The sequence below is a fragment of the Anopheles bellator genome, chromosome 1, assembly GCF_943735745.2.
Source record: "Anopheles bellator chromosome 1, idAnoBellAS_SP24_06.2, whole genome shotgun sequence".
Classification (NCBI taxonomy): Eukaryota; Metazoa; Arthropoda; class Insecta; order Diptera; family Culicidae; genus Anopheles; species Anopheles bellator.
The window spans coordinates 27,491,162-27,511,054 of NC_071285.1; the positions used below are offsets into that span (position 1 = coordinate 27,491,162).

The 19,893-nt window shown below is 45.9% G+C and overlaps 5 protein-coding genes across 5 annotated transcripts; 3 read left to right on the forward strand and 2 right to left on the reverse strand.

Moving 5' to 3' along the window:
• Positions 1-148: 148 nt before the first annotated feature.
• On the reverse strand, positions 149-2,706 carry LOC131216258 (vanin-like protein 1). Its single transcript, XM_058210701.1, has 4 exons — positions 2,567-2,706; positions 2,303-2,497; positions 834-2,020; positions 149-768 (listed from the first exon to the last, which is right to left on the reverse strand). The coding sequence occupies exons 1-4, from the start codon at positions 2,648-2,650 to the stop codon at positions 522-524; spliced, it is 1,713 nt and encodes a 570-aa protein (XP_058066684.1). The 5' UTR covers positions 2,651-2,706; the 3' UTR covers positions 149-521.
• Positions 2,707-6,029: 3,323 nt separating this feature from the next.
• On the reverse strand, positions 6,030-6,676 carry LOC131216551 (mantle protein-like). Its single transcript, XM_058211067.1, has 2 exons — positions 6,636-6,676; positions 6,030-6,552 (listed from the first exon to the last, which is right to left on the reverse strand). Exons 1-2 carry the CDS (start codon positions 6,639-6,641, stop codon positions 6,040-6,042), a joined length of 519 nt encoding a protein of 172 aa, XP_058067050.1. The 5' UTR covers positions 6,642-6,676; the 3' UTR covers positions 6,030-6,039.
• Positions 6,677-8,172: 1,496 nt separating this feature from the next.
• LOC131215363 (mantle protein-like) lies at positions 8,173-8,757 on the forward strand. Its single transcript, XM_058209751.1, has 2 exons — positions 8,173-8,178; positions 8,257-8,757. The coding sequence occupies exons 1-2, from the start codon at positions 8,173-8,175 to the stop codon at positions 8,755-8,757; spliced, it is 507 nt and encodes a 168-aa protein (XP_058065734.1).
• A 3,087-nt stretch (positions 8,758-11,844) lies between these two features.
• Positions 11,845-14,386, forward strand: LOC131215365 (titin-like). Its single transcript, XM_058209752.1, has 3 exons — positions 11,845-11,854; positions 11,904-12,415; positions 13,850-14,386. Exons 1-3 carry the CDS (start codon positions 11,845-11,847, stop codon positions 14,384-14,386), a joined length of 1,059 nt encoding a protein of 352 aa, XP_058065735.1.
• A 1,454-nt stretch (positions 14,387-15,840) lies between these two features.
• LOC131215366 (mantle protein-like) lies at positions 15,841-16,471 on the forward strand. The gene is made up of 2 exons (XM_058209753.1): positions 15,841-15,846; positions 15,917-16,471. Exons 1-2 carry the CDS (start codon positions 15,841-15,843, stop codon positions 16,469-16,471), a joined length of 561 nt encoding a protein of 186 aa, XP_058065736.1.
• Positions 16,472-19,893: the final 3,422 nt, after the last annotated feature.

Here is a 19,893-nt window from a genome sequence, read left to right on the forward strand (position 1 = left end):
GAAAAGCAAACAAAACAAAGCGGTTGAATGTCGGCGAAAAAGCGCCACATTCGATTCGAAAGCGTCGATTTATACTTATAAGAACTACACCGAACGGGTTTCAAACTTAACACTTTATTGTAAACGCTCATTGGATTTGATTGGGGCCAGTGTATTAGCCGTTTTTATCACATCTTTTCTTTGAACAATTGGTTATTCTCCACGCAACGAATTGTCTAAAATACAGACGATACTATGTATCATCGCATCGAATCGCTGTCTGATTAAAAGCAACGGTTGTTTGCATTGCTTCTAGAAGTTAATGACTATAGGTACCGATGGCACGATGTTCTACGTGCTACTTTGGCCCAGCCGGCCTCAGACTCAAAATACTGCGTATTATAGGAAAGGCTGTGGATGGACAAAAAACCCGAAAAATACCGGAGCGAGGAATGAAATGTTTTCGGGGAGCACTTTTCTGGAATCTCGCCACCCTCTCGTCTAGCACCCCTATGCGATGTGAATCGGTGTCATCGCGAAGGTTAGGCCGTGGTTGCCCACTGCCAGGCTCCAGCTAGTACCGCACTTAGAATCACAAATGTTGACCGGTTCAACAAACTGGCCGCACCGTCGCCGTCCTGTGGCGCCTGCTCGCCATTCCTTTCCGGCAGCTCGATCGGGTTGAAAAATTCAAAGTTTTTGTGATTGAACGCATAAATGCCGAACGTTTGCAGATCGCTCGCTGGGCTGGTAAGATTCATCGTCACTGTCTGCAGATTTGCGGTGCGGCTGAAGTGATATGGAAACGTTGTACGTGGAGACACTCGGGACACTATAGAATCGCATCTACTCACTTGATGTCGCCCGAAAACCGGTAGTGGCTGGCGTCCAGCGAGTACATCGCCGTGTCCAGTGTGCTGGGCATCGCCAACGTACCGTTTGCTTGGAACTGTCCCGTAATTGAAATGTGGCTAAGCTGGAAATAGGGTGATGCGCTCTCCAGTAGCAGACCACAGCTGGCGATGGTTTGGTTCCGGCAGGCAATTACCGCACAAATCGAGACGTGTGCGTCGGCAAAGCCCTGAAAAGTGCGTACACCGTCGAAGACCGCCAGACGATAGTAGTGTGTGACGAGGTGATCGTAGTCGAGGCTCAGGCTGACGGTAAAATCGCAACAGAACAGCCCACTACAAACGATCCCACCGATCGTGTCTTGTGCGGCACTCGGGTTCAGCTGGAGTGTGGTGAATTGTTCGAGAAAGTCGCGTCCCATCACGACTCGATCGAGCTCGGATCCTGGGATTCGGTGGCCGGTCGTGTCAAGGGTTGGTACCTCCAGCACATCGTTCGTGAGCGAGTGGTACTGTGACCCGTACTTCCTTTGCGACCCGTACTTTGGTACGGTTACAGTGTGCAGCTCTCTGGTCGGAGTGCCGGTAAAGTGGGCCAGCAGTGCTCCGTTGCGGCCGGCAAACACACCCGTACCGGTGGCCCCAGACAGATCGTAGTTCGTGCCGGATACGATCAAATTGGCATCGATCGCATAGGCCCAGCTTTCGAAAATTTGCGTCGACGCCAGGAACGGTGGTTCCGAGGTCCAGAACGCCGGGAACACGAAATCGCGCAACCCCTGTTTGACCAGCTCCAGAGTCGGCTGTGAAAACAGGATGTCGAAGCAGGTGAAAACACCAAACCGTACGCCGAAGTCGGTCTCGAATGTGACCAGCTCGGGCGCGGCTGGGATGCTGGTGCCTGCCTCTTTGAACAGATTATACTTCCGGTAGCGCGCTATAACGGTGCCGTTACGATCGAACACCACATCCGTGTTGTAGCGCACGGTTTCGGCTAGCTGCTGAATGTAGTACTGTTCCGAAAGGTTGATCACCAGATACTTTTGCACTTCGCGGGCAAGGCATGAGAGTGTCACCAAAATGGTGCCATGATCGTCACAAGGCACCACACGCTGGCTGGGCTCCGGCACGAACACCGGATCGGATAGGGAGTTGAGGGTTAGCTCCGGGAACACGATAATGTCCGACGGCTGAAACGGAAGATCACACAATACAATCCATCCCGTGTGCAGGTGCGCCGATCCACTCTTTTCTTATAGGAACTGTCGGCGTCTAACTTGTCACGTTCGGAAGGCGAACTGATAAGAGACCCTTTCCAGCGCTCACTTTCATTGACTCTATTGCACTCCATTCATGTGTTTGTGTTGTTTTCAGTCCAACTTTTCCGTTCAACACTTCAGTGATAAAGAAGTGTCGGAAGTGGCCGCATTTCTGGAATGTAACTCGGCGGCGGTGTTTGCGGTTAAACTTACCCTCGCTTTGGGCGATCGGATCAACTTGCTGTACTCGTCCAGGTGAAGCTTCGTGCGCTCTTCGATGGGCATGGTCATCTGCTCTGGTCGAAATTCTACGACCGACACAACGTAGCTTTCACTGTCGACCGTCGATCGCTGAAGGGGTACCGTCTCGTCAAGGGAACGCTCGGAGTAGTCTGCATAGTCGTAGTACTGCGGGGAAGACATGGTTATTAACTGGCTGGCCTAATCTGGCGGGCGGGCGCTAGGCAATACACTTACCGATGATTCCGTTGAACCAAGTTGCGAGAGGACTATTAGACAGGTGGCCACCACCGCTTTACGGAACCCATTTGTGGTGTCCATTTTGAAGTAGTGAATGAGAATATTAGAACGGAGCGTGCAGAGTGTACTGCCGCGGAGAAATGATCGTCGCGACTGAAGGCTGCTCCTTCGGCTGCTCCTTCGGCTGCGCCGTTCCAGTCAGTTGCGGTCGAAGCTTCCCACCGGTCTGCCTGGCTTTATCATCACGCTGGTGCACTGTTTGTGGTTCATTTCTTGCTCTTTTTTTCGCCTTTCCAATTCCTCGATAGCAGCAGCGCAGTAATGGATCGCTTCCCAGGCGCGCGAGTACGTTCGTACGGCGTCGTCAAACGGGCCAGCTGATAACGGGCCAGCCCGAGCTGTCGTCGTAGCTGCGTTCCAGCTCTACGACAAAATTAGCGAAGAGCAAAGGACAGAGCTGTGGACAATGTGAAGAGGGTGATCGTTATGGCATAAAATTATGAAATTGATCGTGCGTGTCCTTTCGTGCGTGACGAGGTAAACGAAGACGGTATTCCTACAAAGCTAACAGTGAGCGTGCTACTGGCTTTGATGAACTGTTTCAAATTGCTGCTGATGTAATGTTGCTAGACCAAGGTTGCGGTTATGAATTATCAGTTGAAATGTTGCAACAAGATAAAAAAAAAGTTCACAATACAAGCAATTTCTGCAAATAATAGGACAATCAGTTTCGCCCGGAAACGTCACTGTACTTTGCCTAATACGCTTCGATAAGATACATCCTTTGTTCTCCGAAAAAACCTATCAGCACGGTATTTTGGTTTGGTTTCTATGGGCATGATCATCTGATTTGTCGGGTGGGTTCCTAGATTTCTAGATCAATATCAATATGAAATAAAGGTATTCCACAGGACATGCGTCATACCGTTTGATCGAGCTGGAAAATCCCGGTAAACAATCGGAAGACATCGGATTGGTTTTTTGTGGCACAGTAATAAATTTGACCGACCGATTGGTGGTAGTTGCCGGTAGTTGTCACAACAAACCCCTAGCATGAGTAAGCGCATAGCGGCAGAGCATCGCCGAACACGTGGCGACCAGTGGCGCCCGCGATTAACCGGCTCAATCAGCTGATAGGTCTCTGCTACGGTTTAGTATAACACCTGCACACCAACATCGAACACTGGCACACTTACGCGCTGCTTTCCTTAGTGGTCGTTCCGACCGTTTGGTGAGCCGCCTTCGGTTTTGTTTTGGTGGTGCTAGGTGCCCGCGCTTATCTCATCTCACCACGGCCACCAGCGTGGAATTCCGAACGTGCCTGCCGAACGTAGGAGCCGATGGAATGTCACTGAGCGGTGCACACACAGATTTACGCACAAACACGCACACGAACGAGTGACTAATATTGACGTGTAAGATGACGTTGATGAGACTGGCGCCGGCATTTATCCGGTCGAGACTTCTAGAGCAATGGCTTACCACAAGCTGAGGGGTCTGGCCGCACAGAATGTGGGTAATTTGGGCCACTTCTGCAAACTAAGCAGTAAAGCCGACGCGACGCGCTCTACGTGGTGTGCCGATTGAGCCGGCTTTTCGAACTGATCGCGCGCTGACTCGCGGCTCACCGACACCGAACGGGTTATCGTGCGCTACAGTGAAACCTCGGTGAAGGGAAAACAGAATATGATTCCCTTTTCGTTCGTTTGGATCGAATTGTAAATAATTCATTTTTTCGTTTACTTCTATCGAGCATAGCTTGACATGATGGGAAAAATTTCAGATCGCAACATTTTAATCAAAAAGTTTTATTTTCTGCGATTCCATCGGCTACCGCTGGTCGTAAAGTAAATGTGAGTCGATATACATTGTCACCAAAAAAGGGCTTAGTTTCGGACCGATCAAATGGCGATCTCCCAAGGGAGGTCCAATAATATTATTTTGTAACCTTCGATCAAGCCATTCGAGTTTTGACGCGATCAGCATTTAAAATGCGGTCAATAATATGACGAATCCCGTGGGCTGGTCCGACCGACGCAGAAATAATATTAGCGTTTGATCCCTTCGTTCGTTTTGTTTATTGTTTTAGGCCGAAATTTTCACTCCAAATACTCCGCGGCCGCGAGATTCGACTGTCAGCCATTTATCGGAAGGAAAGGACACCGCGCCTTCCGCCGTCGCACTTGCGCCACGCAACCTGATCGTGTGTGGTAGGTTCGGTTTTTTTTTTCGTTACTTTTTATCCATTCTACGCCGCCGCGCGCCGGTCGTTTGTTTACTGCTCACGTCGCCGCACCCGTCTCGATTAGACTCTCTCTCTCTCTTTGTCCAACGTACTCGCCCCCCGATCGTCCCTTCTTTATCTGTATTTTTTGTAGCGTTTTATCGTTTTGCCGATAAGTTTTTCTTTTTTCGTCGTTTCGTCCGCGCAGTGCGTAATGCGATCGGGTGTTATTGTTGTGGCCTCTCTCTGGTCGCTTCACCAAACCCCCCCCCGTCGTCATTACGCATTCCGTGGTGGGTTGTACCGTATCCGTATTCCATTTACGAGGTGAAGGTGTCGTTAAGTTGAAACATAGGGTGATCTGCCTGAACTTATTACACGATCCTATCTCTGATCGGTACAGAATTAATTGGATGTGTGCCACTAGCACGTATTTATTGGCCACTCTTTAGGCGCACCTCGACCGCGGCCGGAAGCTGGCACGGCTGGGTGGAAGAGTTTACTACTTCCGGGATGACGGAACTTGCGAGTTCTGGCGGAGTTGGCGTGTCCAGTGGCTAGACAATGTTTGTCGCTGACTCATCAGGGTGGGTTCGGTTGAAAGTGAAACTTAATTTTATTCTTATCTTGTTTGTTCGTGCTTCGGGTTGACGAATGCGAAGCTATTTTTATTGCATGCATTGCAAAACTTATTTGTCGAACTTTTGATGACCGACCGAAAGTGACAGAATCTATGTAGGTATCAACGATCAACGATCTAGTTTCGATTCTCTGACCCTGTTGGCTGTGACTGCCAGCAGCACTTGCGACTCCTAGGAATTACAAGACGACGCCTATGAGTGCTCTCTAGACACTGAAAATGGATGATCAAGGCTAGTCATACCGAAGAAAAGATCAAGTCTTTTGAAGGAAAACTGCTTCGGATTGTCTCGCGCTGAGGATAGCAAAATGTGAGGTATCTGACGGCATGTTATAACCGAAAGATGTAACCTTCGAGCATCAATCTTCATGCAATTCTCTCGATTCCCGATATTACAAGTCCAATGTCCAATGACGAAGAAAAATGTCGGCGATCCCGACGTGAAGCGTGATAAGGACCAGAACTTCAAACAGTGTTGACCACTTCTTTCTCCAGACGCAATAGATTGCAGCGAGTGGGACTTAGCATTAGCAATGACTGTTGAATTTATTTTCATTCTTTAACCATTTTTCGCAAACGCATGAGTACTTGAACCTTCCGAACGGTTTAGTGCCACAGTGACTTGTGCTCGTAAACTGGAGCTTCAACCGTTTTGTGGACGTAGTGCGGTTGCTTCACGTACACTGGGTACGGCTTCTCGACCGCTACCGGGTATGGTTTGGCCACCTCAACCACCTGCTTATGGTAGACGGGAACCTTCACCGGGACCTTCACCGGCACCGGGTAAGGACGATCGACGTGCACCGGAACCTTCCGCTCGATATAGACCGGAACCTTCTTCTCCACCACGACCGGGACTTCCTTTTCGACGTGCACCGGCACGGGGACCTTCACCGCCACCGGAACCTGCTTCTCGACGGCCACCGGGTACGGAACGGCCACCTTCTTGGTCACGGTGACGTGGTTGGTCACATGCGGATGATGCTGGTACTCGTTACCGTAGTAGTAATCCTCGTATCCATTGTTCAACTCGACGATTCCCCGTTTGTCCTTCTTGTTAGCCTCCTGCTCGCTGCTGCACAGGGCGATGGCCAGCAGGGCCGAGAGCACGATCATAATCTGGTAGGGAGGAAAGAAAGGAGTTGCGTTACGAATGGTTCCAGGAGTTTGGCCTCCACAAGTCAGTCACGAGGAATTCTCACCTTCATGTTGTTAGTGTTGCTTTGGTGGTGCTCTCAAGATGGCCAAACGAGTACTGATGGTTATGATTGCTTCAGTTGGGGGCTTATATACTGTACCGATCGGATGCCAATCATGGCTTCTAGTTCCAACGAATTCTTCAACAACTGAATACTGGTCTGATTTAGAAACCCAAACAACTCTGCGTTGGTCCGTCTGCTGTGTTTCACGAAAATACTTTCCGGTTGATTGGAGATTACGGTTCTCACCTTTTCCGGGATGCCGATCACTCCACCGTAACCGCTAGTGTGGCTCTGTGGCGTGGTGGTATTTTACTGAGGCACTCATTGATGGAATTTCTAGTAGTAAATACCGAAGGACGCGACCAACGAGTCCAAAAAGGTGTGTCGCTATAAAACTAAGAACTTGTCAATGAGAAGCGAAACCAAATCGGCCACAAACAATGCTTTTAGAAGGTTTTTGCAGTATTTTTTTGGAATGCGACTGCATCACTTTAAGATTAGGCAAGGAAACAAACCTTCGGGTCAAATATTATCGTTAGCTCATAGAATTACGTGAACGTTTGATTAACTTCATGCTAACGTGCTAACCTTTTGGCGTGTTCTACCGAGTCCTAAGAGCCGTTAAATTATAGTCCCGTTTGCTAGACTTAAGCCAGATTTCCAGATTTGTCTAAATTAAAGTGAATCAACATGAATTGATTATAGAAATCTTTCTTGGATGCGGTTAATTAAGGATCAAGTAGCGTCTTACAAAATGTGTCTTTTAAAACACAAAACAAATTGGACAAACAGATCATGAATTTGAGCTTGCGACACCGACAGTAATCGATCATCCGCCGGAATCGGAAACCCAAATAAACTGAACTAAAAATGAAGTCAAACCTGACCAAACAGTTTTTTAAAGACCTAGGTGAGTTGACTTAATTCTGGCGATCAAACATTTGTCTGTTGAACGAGTGAACGAACAACAAGGACCACTGTAAATAACACAAAATCAGCTACAAATTTCATTTGGAGCTTTCAAAAAAGGAGCAAAATTGGAAACTGACTTGCCCTTCTAAGGTTGTGCCACTGTTTTTCTCGCGAAAGAAAGTTATTTCAGCTGGCAACCCAGCTACATTTGGATGGTTACATCCAAAGACGACTTGAAGCGGGGGTCGCGCAAAGCCCGTTGACCTTCAAAATTGTTGAGAAGATTTTACACATTTATTACACGGTTCAGCGCAGCATTACGGTTACGTGGTTTCCGTTTTTGGCTCGCTGCGGTCAGCCCAGTAGAGATGGCTCCGATGAGATGCGTGCCTCGTGTGTAGTTATCTTGCGTATTCGCGCAGCTCACCGGGGCGTAAAGCGGCCGACCCTTGTCTAGTGTCGGTTTATTAGGAAAGTTATGGCAACGGTTGCGATTGAGTTCAGGTGCGAGGAGAAATGCCTATAAAAGCCACGTGCTGGATTGGTTTGAGGCATCATCTTGCAGCCGAACGTTACAGGGGGCAGTTCACTTACGTCGTTTTCACCAGCGTTTGGGAAGGCTACCATGAAGGTAAGTTCATCATCTGAAACACGACAGGCCGATCCTTTGGGAGCCAAATCTATCCGCTATCGCTACTCTACCTACCAGGCGTTCATCGTACTTTCTATGGCGCTGGCCATCGCTTGCGCAGCGGCAGTCGACGAGTCCAAGAAGGAAAAGCGAGGACTCTGGGATCTCGAGGACAGTTCATTGGAAGCTCACACTCCGCTAATTACCAAAAAGGAAGTAATCACGAAGAAGATCCCGGTTCCATACCCGGTGGAAGTGGAAAAGCACGTGCCCGTGCCCGTCAAGGTCCCGTATCCGGTTGAGGTGGAAAAGAAGGTCCCAGTCATTGTGGAGAAGAAGGTCCCGGTGTACATCGAAAAGAAGGTCCCAGTCCACGTAGACCGTCCGTATCCAGTTCCGGTTAAGGTTCCCGTGGAGGTCCCGGTCTATAAGAAAGAGTATGTCGAAGTTCCGAAGCCTTACGCAGTTCCTGTTGACAAGCCTTACCCAGTGTACGTGAAACAGCCGGTCTACGTTGAAAAGCAGGTCCCAGTGACAGTGCACATCAAGGAACACCACAAGAAGTCGCTGTGGGGCTGAAATGTTGATCCAAAAACTCCAAAAAATCGATACTTGATTGTTGTAAATGAAGTGAAATAAATGTTGAATTTGAAATGCATGTATTTGTCTTAAAGGAGTCCTATGCATAAAGAGTAACAAATGTATCGAATTGAGCCGCAATAAGGACCGCTTTAAAGTTTTGCACCGAAGTTGATGCAATTGTCAGGGTTCGAAAGTTGACGTCTTTCACCTCGAAATCGATTAATTGATCCAGCGAGACGGATGATCTATGGGCGATTCATAGTGTGTTTTAGGGGTATTGAAAATGCAACACACACTTATGATTTCTTCTCTTCTGTCAGGGACATTGACTGTTCAGTTTTATACGCCTTGTTTTAGTTTTAGAATTCTTTCATCTGAATAATACCATTCACATTCAAGTCAACATAATGTCGGGTGCCGAATGAAATCTGAAATTAGGTGCAGGATAAAGGCTGGCATTGCATGAAGCCAATTACAATGTTTAGATAATCGTAACCATCGATAGGTGTTTTATGCGTGATTCTAAAAGAGCCCATCATCAAAACTTTGCACGTTACTTTTAACAAAAAAAACAAAAATACACGGGACATTTCCTTTTCCAACTCTAGCGGCAACACTAGTTGGTTGTTTTGTTTAATAAAATAATTTTGTCCTAGTATAGGGCCGAGGAGAGATATTATCCTTTTTAAGGTTTGTCTTTACAGGGTGGCATCGTGAAAGTGATACTGGGAGGCCTCCCAGATACACTTAAATTATGTCATAAAAATCAGATTTTTTTTTCTCTCTTCTAGCTGCTTTAATAACATGTTACAGTGGTTAACTTACAATGTATTCAGTTCAATTTCAATCTTTCGCCTTTGTGTTTGATTACGGTCCGAAGTGCCTTTTCGAAAGCATCACACGCCGCACGCACGACTTCGTTCGGCATTTCATCCCATATTTTGACTAAGAGATTCTTAAAAGTGTCCAAACTCATATGCTTTACGTCGCCTAACTTTCCTGGCATGTATACTTAGATATTAAAGTCGAGTTCAAATCGGAAGACGATGAGAGTCATTCAGAGGAACTGATGAAACATGGCAAATTTTGTTTGAACCATTTTTGAACAACCAATGCTCAATGCACAGGTGCTGAATCGTGTTGTAGGCAAAAATCTTCATCTCCCCAAAGTTCCTTGATACAAGAAAGCAAATGGCTTCTGATAACATTTTGCAAGTTATATTGCTTGTTGATTTTCACGATCTGATCGATGAATAACAGTGGTAGTTTGCCTTTTGCTGATATTGCTCCCCAAACCATCACAGCTTATGCATTTTGGTACCTCTCGACCTCTCTTTTATCGGCTGGCATATCACGAAGACTTCCGCCATAGACACGATCATTTTGCGTGTTCAAAGTTGCCTCCAAAGTGAACATTTCCGATTCCAAAGTGTCCGAAAAAAATATGTTGTGAGCAGCGTGCGTCTTCAAGAACTTTCGAGATCTGGCAACCCTGTCGGCAATATTTTTGAGAGATAATCCATGAGTCCTATGCATCTTAAAAGGACTATATCCAAGATCCTTTTCGATCATGTTTTGCGTGGAGGTGTGACTCATTTTCATACCACGTGCCATTTTTCTTCCCGAGCGGACCGGATTTCGTCGAATCCGGTCCGCTTTGATTACCGCTGAAGTCCGTACAGCCCCTTTTTTCCCCGGTTTCTTTTTGGGAACAACTGTACCAGTTTCCTTGAAACGTTTGATGGTCCTGTACACGAATAATCTGGTCAAGTTCATATGTGACAGCTTCCTACTCATCTGAATATTTGTGAGGTTTTGAAGATGCAAGATCTTGATTTTCATCTATAAGAATCCATTACAATTTTGTGGTGAACGGAACACAAGCACTGACTTTATCACGTATGAATAAACTGTGAACATAGCTTCTGTGAACACTTCTTCAAACAGTAAACAAAGATCGGACCTACAGATCGGATGGATGTAAAAATTAAAACGATGGGCACTCAAATGCGTGTATCACTTTCTCGTTGCCACCCTGTAAATTAACCCATATTTTCGGTAGTTATTGACATTTTAATATGAGAATACATTAATCCCAGACTTTTCCACAACGTCGACGTGCACGAAAAATTGGAACAAAACAGGCAATTTTTTGTGTATTTTGGAGTCTCAATTGTTTGAGGTGTAAGTTATTTCATTTTTTAAATTTTTTTAGGATATTGCGAACCTGTTTTATTACCTTTTTTCTGGGAAATCGTTGGAATGGAAAGACTTAAAAAAAAGATAAAGAGTAAAGTAGTATTGTGTAGTTCTTATTTCAGCATTTCAGCAGTTTTATATTGATACTAATATCAAAATATCATATCATTCTTGGTAGGTCACATGCCAAGTCACCGTTCATTTTGAAAGTTATGAACTATAGTTGTTTGTAAACGCAGGATTCCAACCGCAGTTACATGTTAGTGATCGCTATTTTTTTTATGGCATATATTTGCAACAGACGAATTAAGCTTAACCTTGGCAATGGCATTGTCCACGTATCTGGCAGAAAACTTAAAAATTCCAATAGTAATTTGCAAATCTATCATATTAATAAGTTTCCGGCACAAGAGAAACAAACAAATAAGCCACCGTCAACGAGTTTGAACCGAAGAGACTTGTATTTTAGGCACCATAGCTTTAGCATAAGAGTCGGTTTTGACGGCCTCAGGAAGTGTGGCCTATGTGGAAGGCGAAGCAATCCAACCGTATGAATTACAAAACTCATGTTGGCCACCCATAACCTGCCTCTACAGTGGTTGGCCAATGCTTTCGACAGGTCCACTGTCCTTTACGCATCGTTAACACAGGCGCTGTGTAGTCCTCGTTGAACAATAAAAATATTCTGCAAACAAAAATGCAGCTGTAAAGCGAGACAAACGGCCATGTCTAGCTTCATTTGAAGCGTTCACAAACAGGATGTGAGTTTCACGCCAGTTTACTATAAATGCCGTGTACCAGCAATCGGAAATTATCATTCACTTGACACCGTTCAAAGCAGCCACTAGAGCACATCTCCAGCAATCGCCAAGAAGCTACTGCACTATGAAGGTAGGTGGGCTTTTGAAAACGCCTCCAAGTTTCTGTCATACCTAATCAGTGAGTTTTTCCTTTCATTCGCCAGTCGGTTATCGTGTTCCTGGCTGTTTTGGCCGTTGGTTTCGCTGGGGAAGCCCAGGACTCCAAGAAGGAGAAGCGCGGATTGTGGGAAGAGTCGTACGATAACTACGGTTACGACAACTATGGCTACAACAACTACGGCCTGGGCTATGGCGACTACGCGACGAAGGAGGTGAAGCACATCGTCACGAAGAAGGTCCCGGTTCCGTACCCAGTGGAGGTGGAGAAACACGTCCCGGTCGAGGTGAAGGTGCCGTACCCGGTGAAGGTGGAGAAGCATGTGCCGGTCGTCGTGGAGAAAAAGGTTCCGGTGTACATCGAAAAGAAGGTCCCAGTCCACGTAGACCGTCCGTATCCTGTTCCGGTCAAGGTTCCCGTGGAGGTCCCGGTCTACAAGAAAGAGTATGTCGAAGTTCCGAAGCCGTACGCAGTTCACGTCGAGAAGCCCTACCCGGTGTACGTGAAACAGCCGGTCTACGTCGAAAAGCAGGTCCCGGTGAAGGAGTACCACAACAAGCACTACTGGGGCTAAGTAACGGGCTGGGGACTTTGATAAACCTTATTGCGAAACTCTACCACTGATTTATGATGCCAAAAATTAAACACCAAATCGGATGCAAGCAATTTGTTGTACCACAATCAATCGATAGTGTTGTTGAACGTATCACCTCGTATTTGGAAGTTGACCAGCTCATCAGATTTTACTTCGGATTATCACAAGTTTGGACGTGGAGTTGGATTTTAAACTTTAGCTGATGTTCATTGAGCTGAGAAGACCAGTGTAGTCATTCGGTTGAAGAGATGGTGGTTGCGCTCATTAGTTGCGTAACATCAGCAAACAATATTTTCTTTTTTAAGTTCGGTATCTTGGATTTGGAAATTTGGACGCCCACTAATAACGGCTACAGAATTTTAGTTGCAATCAATCAAGCAACCAAGAAGCAAGTTGGCTACAAAAGTCGTGCGTAAAACATATTACAGCAAAGTAAAGCAAAAGAAAAGCAAAGTCTTAGAAAATTGATTAACAAAGTTGGAAAATTGATGAACAATTGATGTCTGAAAACATCATGCCAACATCGTAGGGTAAAATAAAGGTTTAAGATGTTAACAACATTAAATAACGTGGCTCGTCCGTAGATCATCCGTCTGCGCTGTGTCGATTGATCGGTTTCTATGCAAAAGACGTCAGTTCGAAACAACTGACAGTGTGTTAACTTGAGTACAAATCTTCAATTAAACTCCAACCAGCTAAAACAAAAACAACTAAATAAAGCTTAAGCTAAAAACAGCATTACATTCCTTCTTCTATAACACATAACATATTTTTGTTCGTTCATTATTTTCTAACATTTTGCTTCACATTTCAAAGATCTAATTGAACTTTATCGGCTATTTGAAATCCTTAATTTCGGTCGAATTCGTAATGCAACTTTGAGCACTTCTGAACCTGTGGAGAATATTTATTGAAGTTTTTTATTTGCAAAAAAATTAAAACAATTTCTGTAGACCTATCAGAAGCACAAATCCAAATTAATTTTGAAGACCAAATTCCACAGAAACCGGGTGACATCTCTTAAAAATGGTGACAATAAAAATAAGCAAAAATTGACTTTCTTTGCAGTTGATCATCGTAACAATAACCTAACGCCATTGGTAACACTTTACGATGCATCGCTGTTCGCAAGTTGCTCCACACGTTTCCAAGATCTGCAACCATGAAAGAGATAGCGAGAGGCTATTAATGAATTCGATTACTACATCGCGTCCTCTGCCCGACGATATAAAATCGCATTTTCGTTGGAGGTTCATCATTCCGTTGTGACCACCGATCCAGTGCAGTACATCCAAGCGGTAGGCAGACATGAAGGTACGTGTCAGCTGTGTTCAAGAGACAAGGCAGTTTAAGCAGGACAAAATTTTGTCTTTCCAGGCGTTCATTGTATTCTCAATGGCCCTGGCCCTGGCCAGCGCGGCGGCAGTCGACGGTTCCAAGAAGGACAAGCGGGGACTCTGGGAGCAGGAGTCCTACGAATCGCACGGCTATGATCATCAGCTGGATCAAGGATACTACGGAGGCGACTACACTCACAAGGAAGTCAAACAAGTCATCACGAAGAAGGTCCCAGTCCCGTATCCCGTTGAGGTTGAAAAGCACGTGCCGGTGGAAGTGAAGGTCCCATACCCAGTTGAGGTCGAAAAGAAGGTCCCGGTCGTTGTTGAGAAACGGGTTCCAGTATACATCGAAAAGGAGGTCCCAGTCCACGTAGACCGTCCGTATCCAGTCGAAGTGAAGGTCCCAGTGAAAGTCCCGGTCTACAAGAAGGAATACGTTGAGGTCCCGAAGCCGTACGCAGTTCATGTCGAGAAGCCTTACCCAGTGTACGTGAAGCAGCCGGTCTACATTGAAAAGCAGGTCCCAGTGACAGTGCACATCAAGGAACACCACAAGAAATCGTTCTGGGGCTAAAAGTAAACGTAGTGGACGGTATAAGTGGTTCTTTTTAAATAAAAATCATTATTTTGTCCGTACATGATTTGTTTTGTTTGCTGCTTACATTTGTTTGATTTGAACTTTTAGTAGTTTGATTTGAATTTGAGTTTTACTATCAACACGCTGACCATCAAATTTTTTTTTAAATCCATACTTGCATTTTTTCTTCATATCAGCTGTTTTGTCAAATAAATTTCATGTATAGTAAACAGAGCAATGTTCCGAAGATGTGCTGATTAAACTGTGCCAATAAGAACATTATTTGGGAAAGTTATTGGAGTTAGAACAATGTAGGCTTTCCGATAAATATAATAATAATAATAATAATCCAGAAAACTCAGACCAAGAAACAACTAACCCGGTGAACCCTAATAACCTTAATATGTGTTGTGAAGTCGATTTTCTCAGCCATGAAGGTTAACGATGGCGGTTAATAAACATTTATTGCAATCAAGAAAATTATGAAATGCATATTCGTGTTTGAAAAAACGGAAAATTAGTAAGCAGTGTAAACTTTTATTTTACTAGATAAAAGAAAAAAAAATAGTGCTAAGTAAAATATTAAAAAAGAACGACAAACAAATAGACTTAAGTTAATTGGGTAAATAAAATAAGGGAAAACAGTTATTATTTTGTAATATAATATTAAAAATGTGTTGTAATATGATATTGTACATCAATCAACTATTGGAGTTGGTTTGCTTGCCTCGTTCCAGTTGATTGTTTTCGATTAAGTTTCCTGTTTTTTTACCAGTTTTTCCAGTTTAATATGAAAAGCAGCTATTTTGACCTTGAAAATAAGGATGTAAATTTCGTAACGACTTCTGCGCCGTCATAAGTCTGGTTGGGTACTCTCTTCGTGCTCATTGGCCGTGTCTACTGACATTTCCACAAAAAAGAAATGTCCAATTGTTGTATCTGCCAATAGCGCCACAATTCAGACCCCCAATTCGAGTCACCAACGTGTGCGCAATTGTTGAAGTGATGTGTTACGTATTTTCTGTGGTTTCATGCCAACGGCTTGGTGACCTCTTGACGGTTGGTAAGACCCCCGATATCGGACCCACGAATCAGTCCCCTGAGCCGGCCGTCATTCGTTGGGCTCGCTCGGATGCGCTTTCCATCACGATGAGCCTGCCCCTAAGCTTCCTGTGCACTTTAGCGTGGGCCAAAGAAATTGAGGTTGGAGGCGTCTGATCTGATTGATTTCGGAGTAGCTCGGAGCCGCTAGCTCACAGATAAACGGTTTACGTGAGTATGCGAGCGAACGGAAAGGGGTTTTTGGACGTGAGGTAACTTTGTAGTGTGGAAAGAGAGACAATATCGTTCATCAGATCCGTATAAAAACCACAGATCGGTGGACGTGGACGCATCATTCGGTTGTGATCGTCCGCTACAGTACGTGCACGGTAGACACCAATTCGGCAGACATGAAGGTAAGTTACATCCACTGACAGTCGTGCGTTCGAGTTACTGTTACCATCTACTCCAACGGGCGTTTGCCAGGCGTTTGTTGTGTTCTCTATGGCTTTGGCCCTAGCCAGCGCGGCGGCAGTCGACAGTTCCAAGAAGGAAAAGCGCGGACTCTGGGAGCTGGGATCGGGTCAACAGGGATCATACGAAACCTACGGCTACGAACATCAAATCGACCATGGCCACTATGGACACGACTACGGGCACAAGGAAGTGAAACAGACTGTTATCACGAAGAAGGTCCCAGTGCCGTATCCTGTTGAGGTTGAGAAGCACGTCCCAGTGGAGGTGAAGGTCCCGTACCCAGTGGAAGTCGAAAAGAAGGTGCCGGTCGTTGTGGAGAAGAAGGTTCCAGTGTACGTCGAACGGAAGGTCCCAGTCCATGTGGATCGTCCCTATCCGGTGGAGGTGAAAGTTCCAGTGGAAGTTCCCGTGTACCAGAAGGAGTACGTCGAGGTCCCGAAACCATACGCAGTTCATGTCGAGAAGCCTTACCCCGTGTACGTGAAGCACCCAGTCTACGTCGAGAAACCCGTCCCATTCACGGTACTGATCAAGAAGGAACACAAGAAATCCTTCTGGGGATAAGTTTACGCCGAGGAGGGTCCTAACAGCCATGTGATGAATAATAATTTTTCAAAAACCAACCACTAGCACCCGAGATTGAGTCTGTCCGAACAACCTGGTTCTTGGGGATTGATTTTGGTTCTACGCAAGGTAAACCACTTCTTCCAAGACTTCATTTACTTCCACTACCGTCGGCGCTTAGCATTCCCCGGACCTATGCATCATCTTGTACACACCTTTTCACAACACCGTTTTCCTGTTGGCTATCCCTGGCCTAGACCATCGGACCGGGGTCCGTTTCGTCCCCACAAAATGCACTCAACGCGGTGCACCCGGCTCAGGCTTATGCAAAACAAAAAAGGGATTTTTGTTGCACTATTGTGTCACTTGTTCTCCGGTGAAAGAATGGTCAGTGTTGGTGCCGGCGGCTTCTCCGGTCACTTCCGGGTTGCCGCAGCCCCGATTAACATTCTAGGCCGAGGCTGAGTGGACTCATATGTTGGCTCTTGTTAGGTTTCTTCTTCGTCCGTTGCTCCGATGTCTTGGGTGGGACCCCGGGGCAGCAGAGTAGCGGCGTTGTCCGTTGTCCGTGGCGTTCTGCAGGAAACTGTATCAAATTAAAACGAGGAGATTAAAAGCAAAATCATAATGCACACGCTGACGTTGACTTTGGTCGCCTCCCGTTTGGTCGGCTTCCGTTCCCGGCTGCCATCTTTTAGGCTAATCCCCTGGCAAAACTTTCAGCGGCTAGTCACGCTGGAGGACTTGTGCATGTACTACGTTTTTCGACCCGCCTGTCCCGGAGATACTCATAAAGAGCAGTGGACCACAGCGGACCACTGGGTGTGACACTGTGCGAACGAAAATTGAAAATAACGGCCACCGCCGAAAATGGGTTTGTTGTGTTGTGCGGCAAATTTATGTAGTCCAGTTACGCAAATGGAAGGTGACGGTTGGCTAGCGCTACGGTAGGAAAGGCTAATGAGCTGGCTACCGGTGGCGAGCTGCTGCCGGCGGTCGATGATGCATGAGAGCGCAACAGTGGTCGGTAGAGTGGCCAGCAGCAGCAGATTGCAATGATTCACAACCAGCATCTGCGCCACGCGGAACGTCTTATCGTAAGCAGTGGAAAACGTGCTGTTTTCGGGTTTTCTCCTTTTAAAAATATCATTTGGCTATTACGTGAATTGCAATTAGTTGCTTTCATCAAACGAAAAATCAACGATTAGTTTGTAAACTCTCTTCAATTCGTTATTTTATTTTTATAAGGCTTTTTTATGTTACGTGTCCACGTATTTTCGTTTCTGAATTGGTACAGTAGGTCAAGTTGTAATTAATAGTGTTTCTAATTTTTTTTTAAATTTTAGTCACCTTAGTAATTTTTAATGGAAATTTTGTTTGTTTTTTAGTTGTTATAGAAATAGAGCTCTGAAAGAGTCTAACTAGGGGGCCACACGAGGCGTGAAAACTAGCGTAAAATTAATTTGTAATGTCAAAACGTTTACGCTTCGTGTGGCAGCAAAAAATTAAAAACGAAATGTGAAACGTGTTTACGTTCGTGTTTTTGGTCCGAGAAAATAGAAATAGAGGAGAAATTAATTGATTTGTGAATATTTTTTTCTGTTTTTTCCGATTTTGTTGCTACACCAGCAAATAAGAACTTAAATTATCCTCTGTTTGTAAGCAAAGCGTATGAAAAAAATAATTACGCTCGGGTTTACGCTTCGGCCGACCCGTAAACGTTTTGACAGAGGCGCAGCAGTTTGGCATTAATCGTTAATGTCAAAAACACTACGTTACGCTTAATGTAGCTCCCCAGTAAGGATCATAAGCGTTAATTTGGAGCATTAGAGTGGATTGCATACTTTCGGGCGTTTATCTAAAACATATCTCAGAAAATAGCGCAAAACGGTTCATTGGAATTGGCACGATTGACCGTAGCTGCTGTTGGTGTCGGTAGCTTTCAAGGGCCTCGTTTCGGACATGGATAGATGACAAATTTTATAGGTCCAAAAGAGGCCGATAAAGCTACGGTTCACTGTGTGCCGCAAGTGAGCTAATGTTTCGAGTCCACAAAACACAACACACAAAATTCACAGCAACAGCAGGAAGGACCTTTTTCTCGTAAGACAATAAGTCTTTATTTTGATCTTCAATTCAAGGTCGTCCAATTGGGAGCACTTTGGATGGGTGGAGTGATGGACATGCTTTACTCATCTCATAATTCTTTACCGATAACGTGTTGGCGCACCAAAGCGCGGTCGATACTATTAATTTTGGTTTTATTATGGCACTCACTCAAGCTGACCATCTGCCCGGGAGCGGGAGACCCATTAGCCCCCTCCCCTCTGTGACCCTATCCCACGTCCATTTCCACCTAACTGGCTCGCTGGGCTTTTCTCGGTAGCAGGGAATTATTCAAAATGCTCTCCACAACCGTCGTCGTCACGGATAAAAACCCGGACCGGAATATTGATGGTTATTGATGTGTCAGGAATTATTATCATTATCTATCATGAATATGTATGCCCGGATCGGTCCGTGGCGACCACTGACGAAAACGAAGAACGCGAATAAAATACAGAACACACACTTTGGAGCCAATAAAACCGGCTGCTGCTGCTGGTGTCGTCTAAGGATCCGGATCCGCCTGCGGCTGCGTGATCGATTCCGATTTGCCGGGCTATCACACTATCAGATTCCGATCGGTGTCGGCAGGACCTCCACGCCACTTTGCTCGGGTGGGTCCTGTGGGGTGATGTTTGCCATTTCGGTGGAGCAGCATATTATTTAAATCTTTTACGCCCCAGCTTTGTCCTTCGCGGCGCGCGGGCAACATTGTCACAGCCGCGCCACATTCCTTCGACATCGGTTTGGGTGGAAAACTTTGGTGGCGGTGTAAATGCCTTCGGCGAGAGGATGCCTTTCGGGTCGGAAAGCGGAAATGCTTCGAATACACTCGGGAGAGGAACACAACACAGCGGCTACAGATGTCAATAATGGCTCTGGGTCTTCCGGGGGGCTTCGTCCTGGGACCCGGGACCCGGGGGTAAAGATTATGGGAATCCTGATATCCGTGTTCGATGACAGCCAACACACACACGCACCGACACGCAGATAGCGGAGCATAAAACAAACGCCGAGCGATTTGAGGCCGGGGGACACTCAAGAAGCGAAAGCGAACGGCGATGGACGCGGAATTTCCAATGAAATGCTATTGATATTCGGCAGAAATTTATGCTCCCGTCCTTCGCAGGCAGGCGATGAATGTTATCCGCAGCCGGTGGCCGGCGGCCAGTTGATCTTTGGGGGGGGGTCGAAAGCGTTTAGTGACACGGCATCAATCACGGTGCTTTGGGATGTGGTGGGCTCATAGTTGCTAGAATGTTGTCGGGAGTGGTTCGCTGAAATCACGAACACCGGCCAATTGGGAGCGGCTTTGA

Bases quoted from the DNA above. Each gene is read 5' to 3' on its own strand.
- LOC131216258 (XM_058210701.1), bottom strand. From the start codon at position 2,650: ATGGACACCACAAATGGGTTCCGTAAAGCGGTGGTGGCCACCTGTCTA. The intron at 2,498-2,566 runs GTAAGTGTATTG...TCTTCCCCGCAG, and splicing joins TTGGTTCAACGGAATCATCG to TACTACGACTATGCAGACTA. The intron at 769-833 runs GTGAGTAGATGC...ATATCACTTCAG, and splicing joins CGGTTTTCGGGCGACATCAA to CCGCACCGCAAATCTGCAGA.
- LOC131215365 (XM_058209752.1), top strand. The intron at 12,416-13,849 runs GTGAAGGAGTAC...TTGTCTTTCCAG, and splicing joins ACGTCGAAAAGCAGGTCCCG to GCGTTCATTGTATTCTCAAT.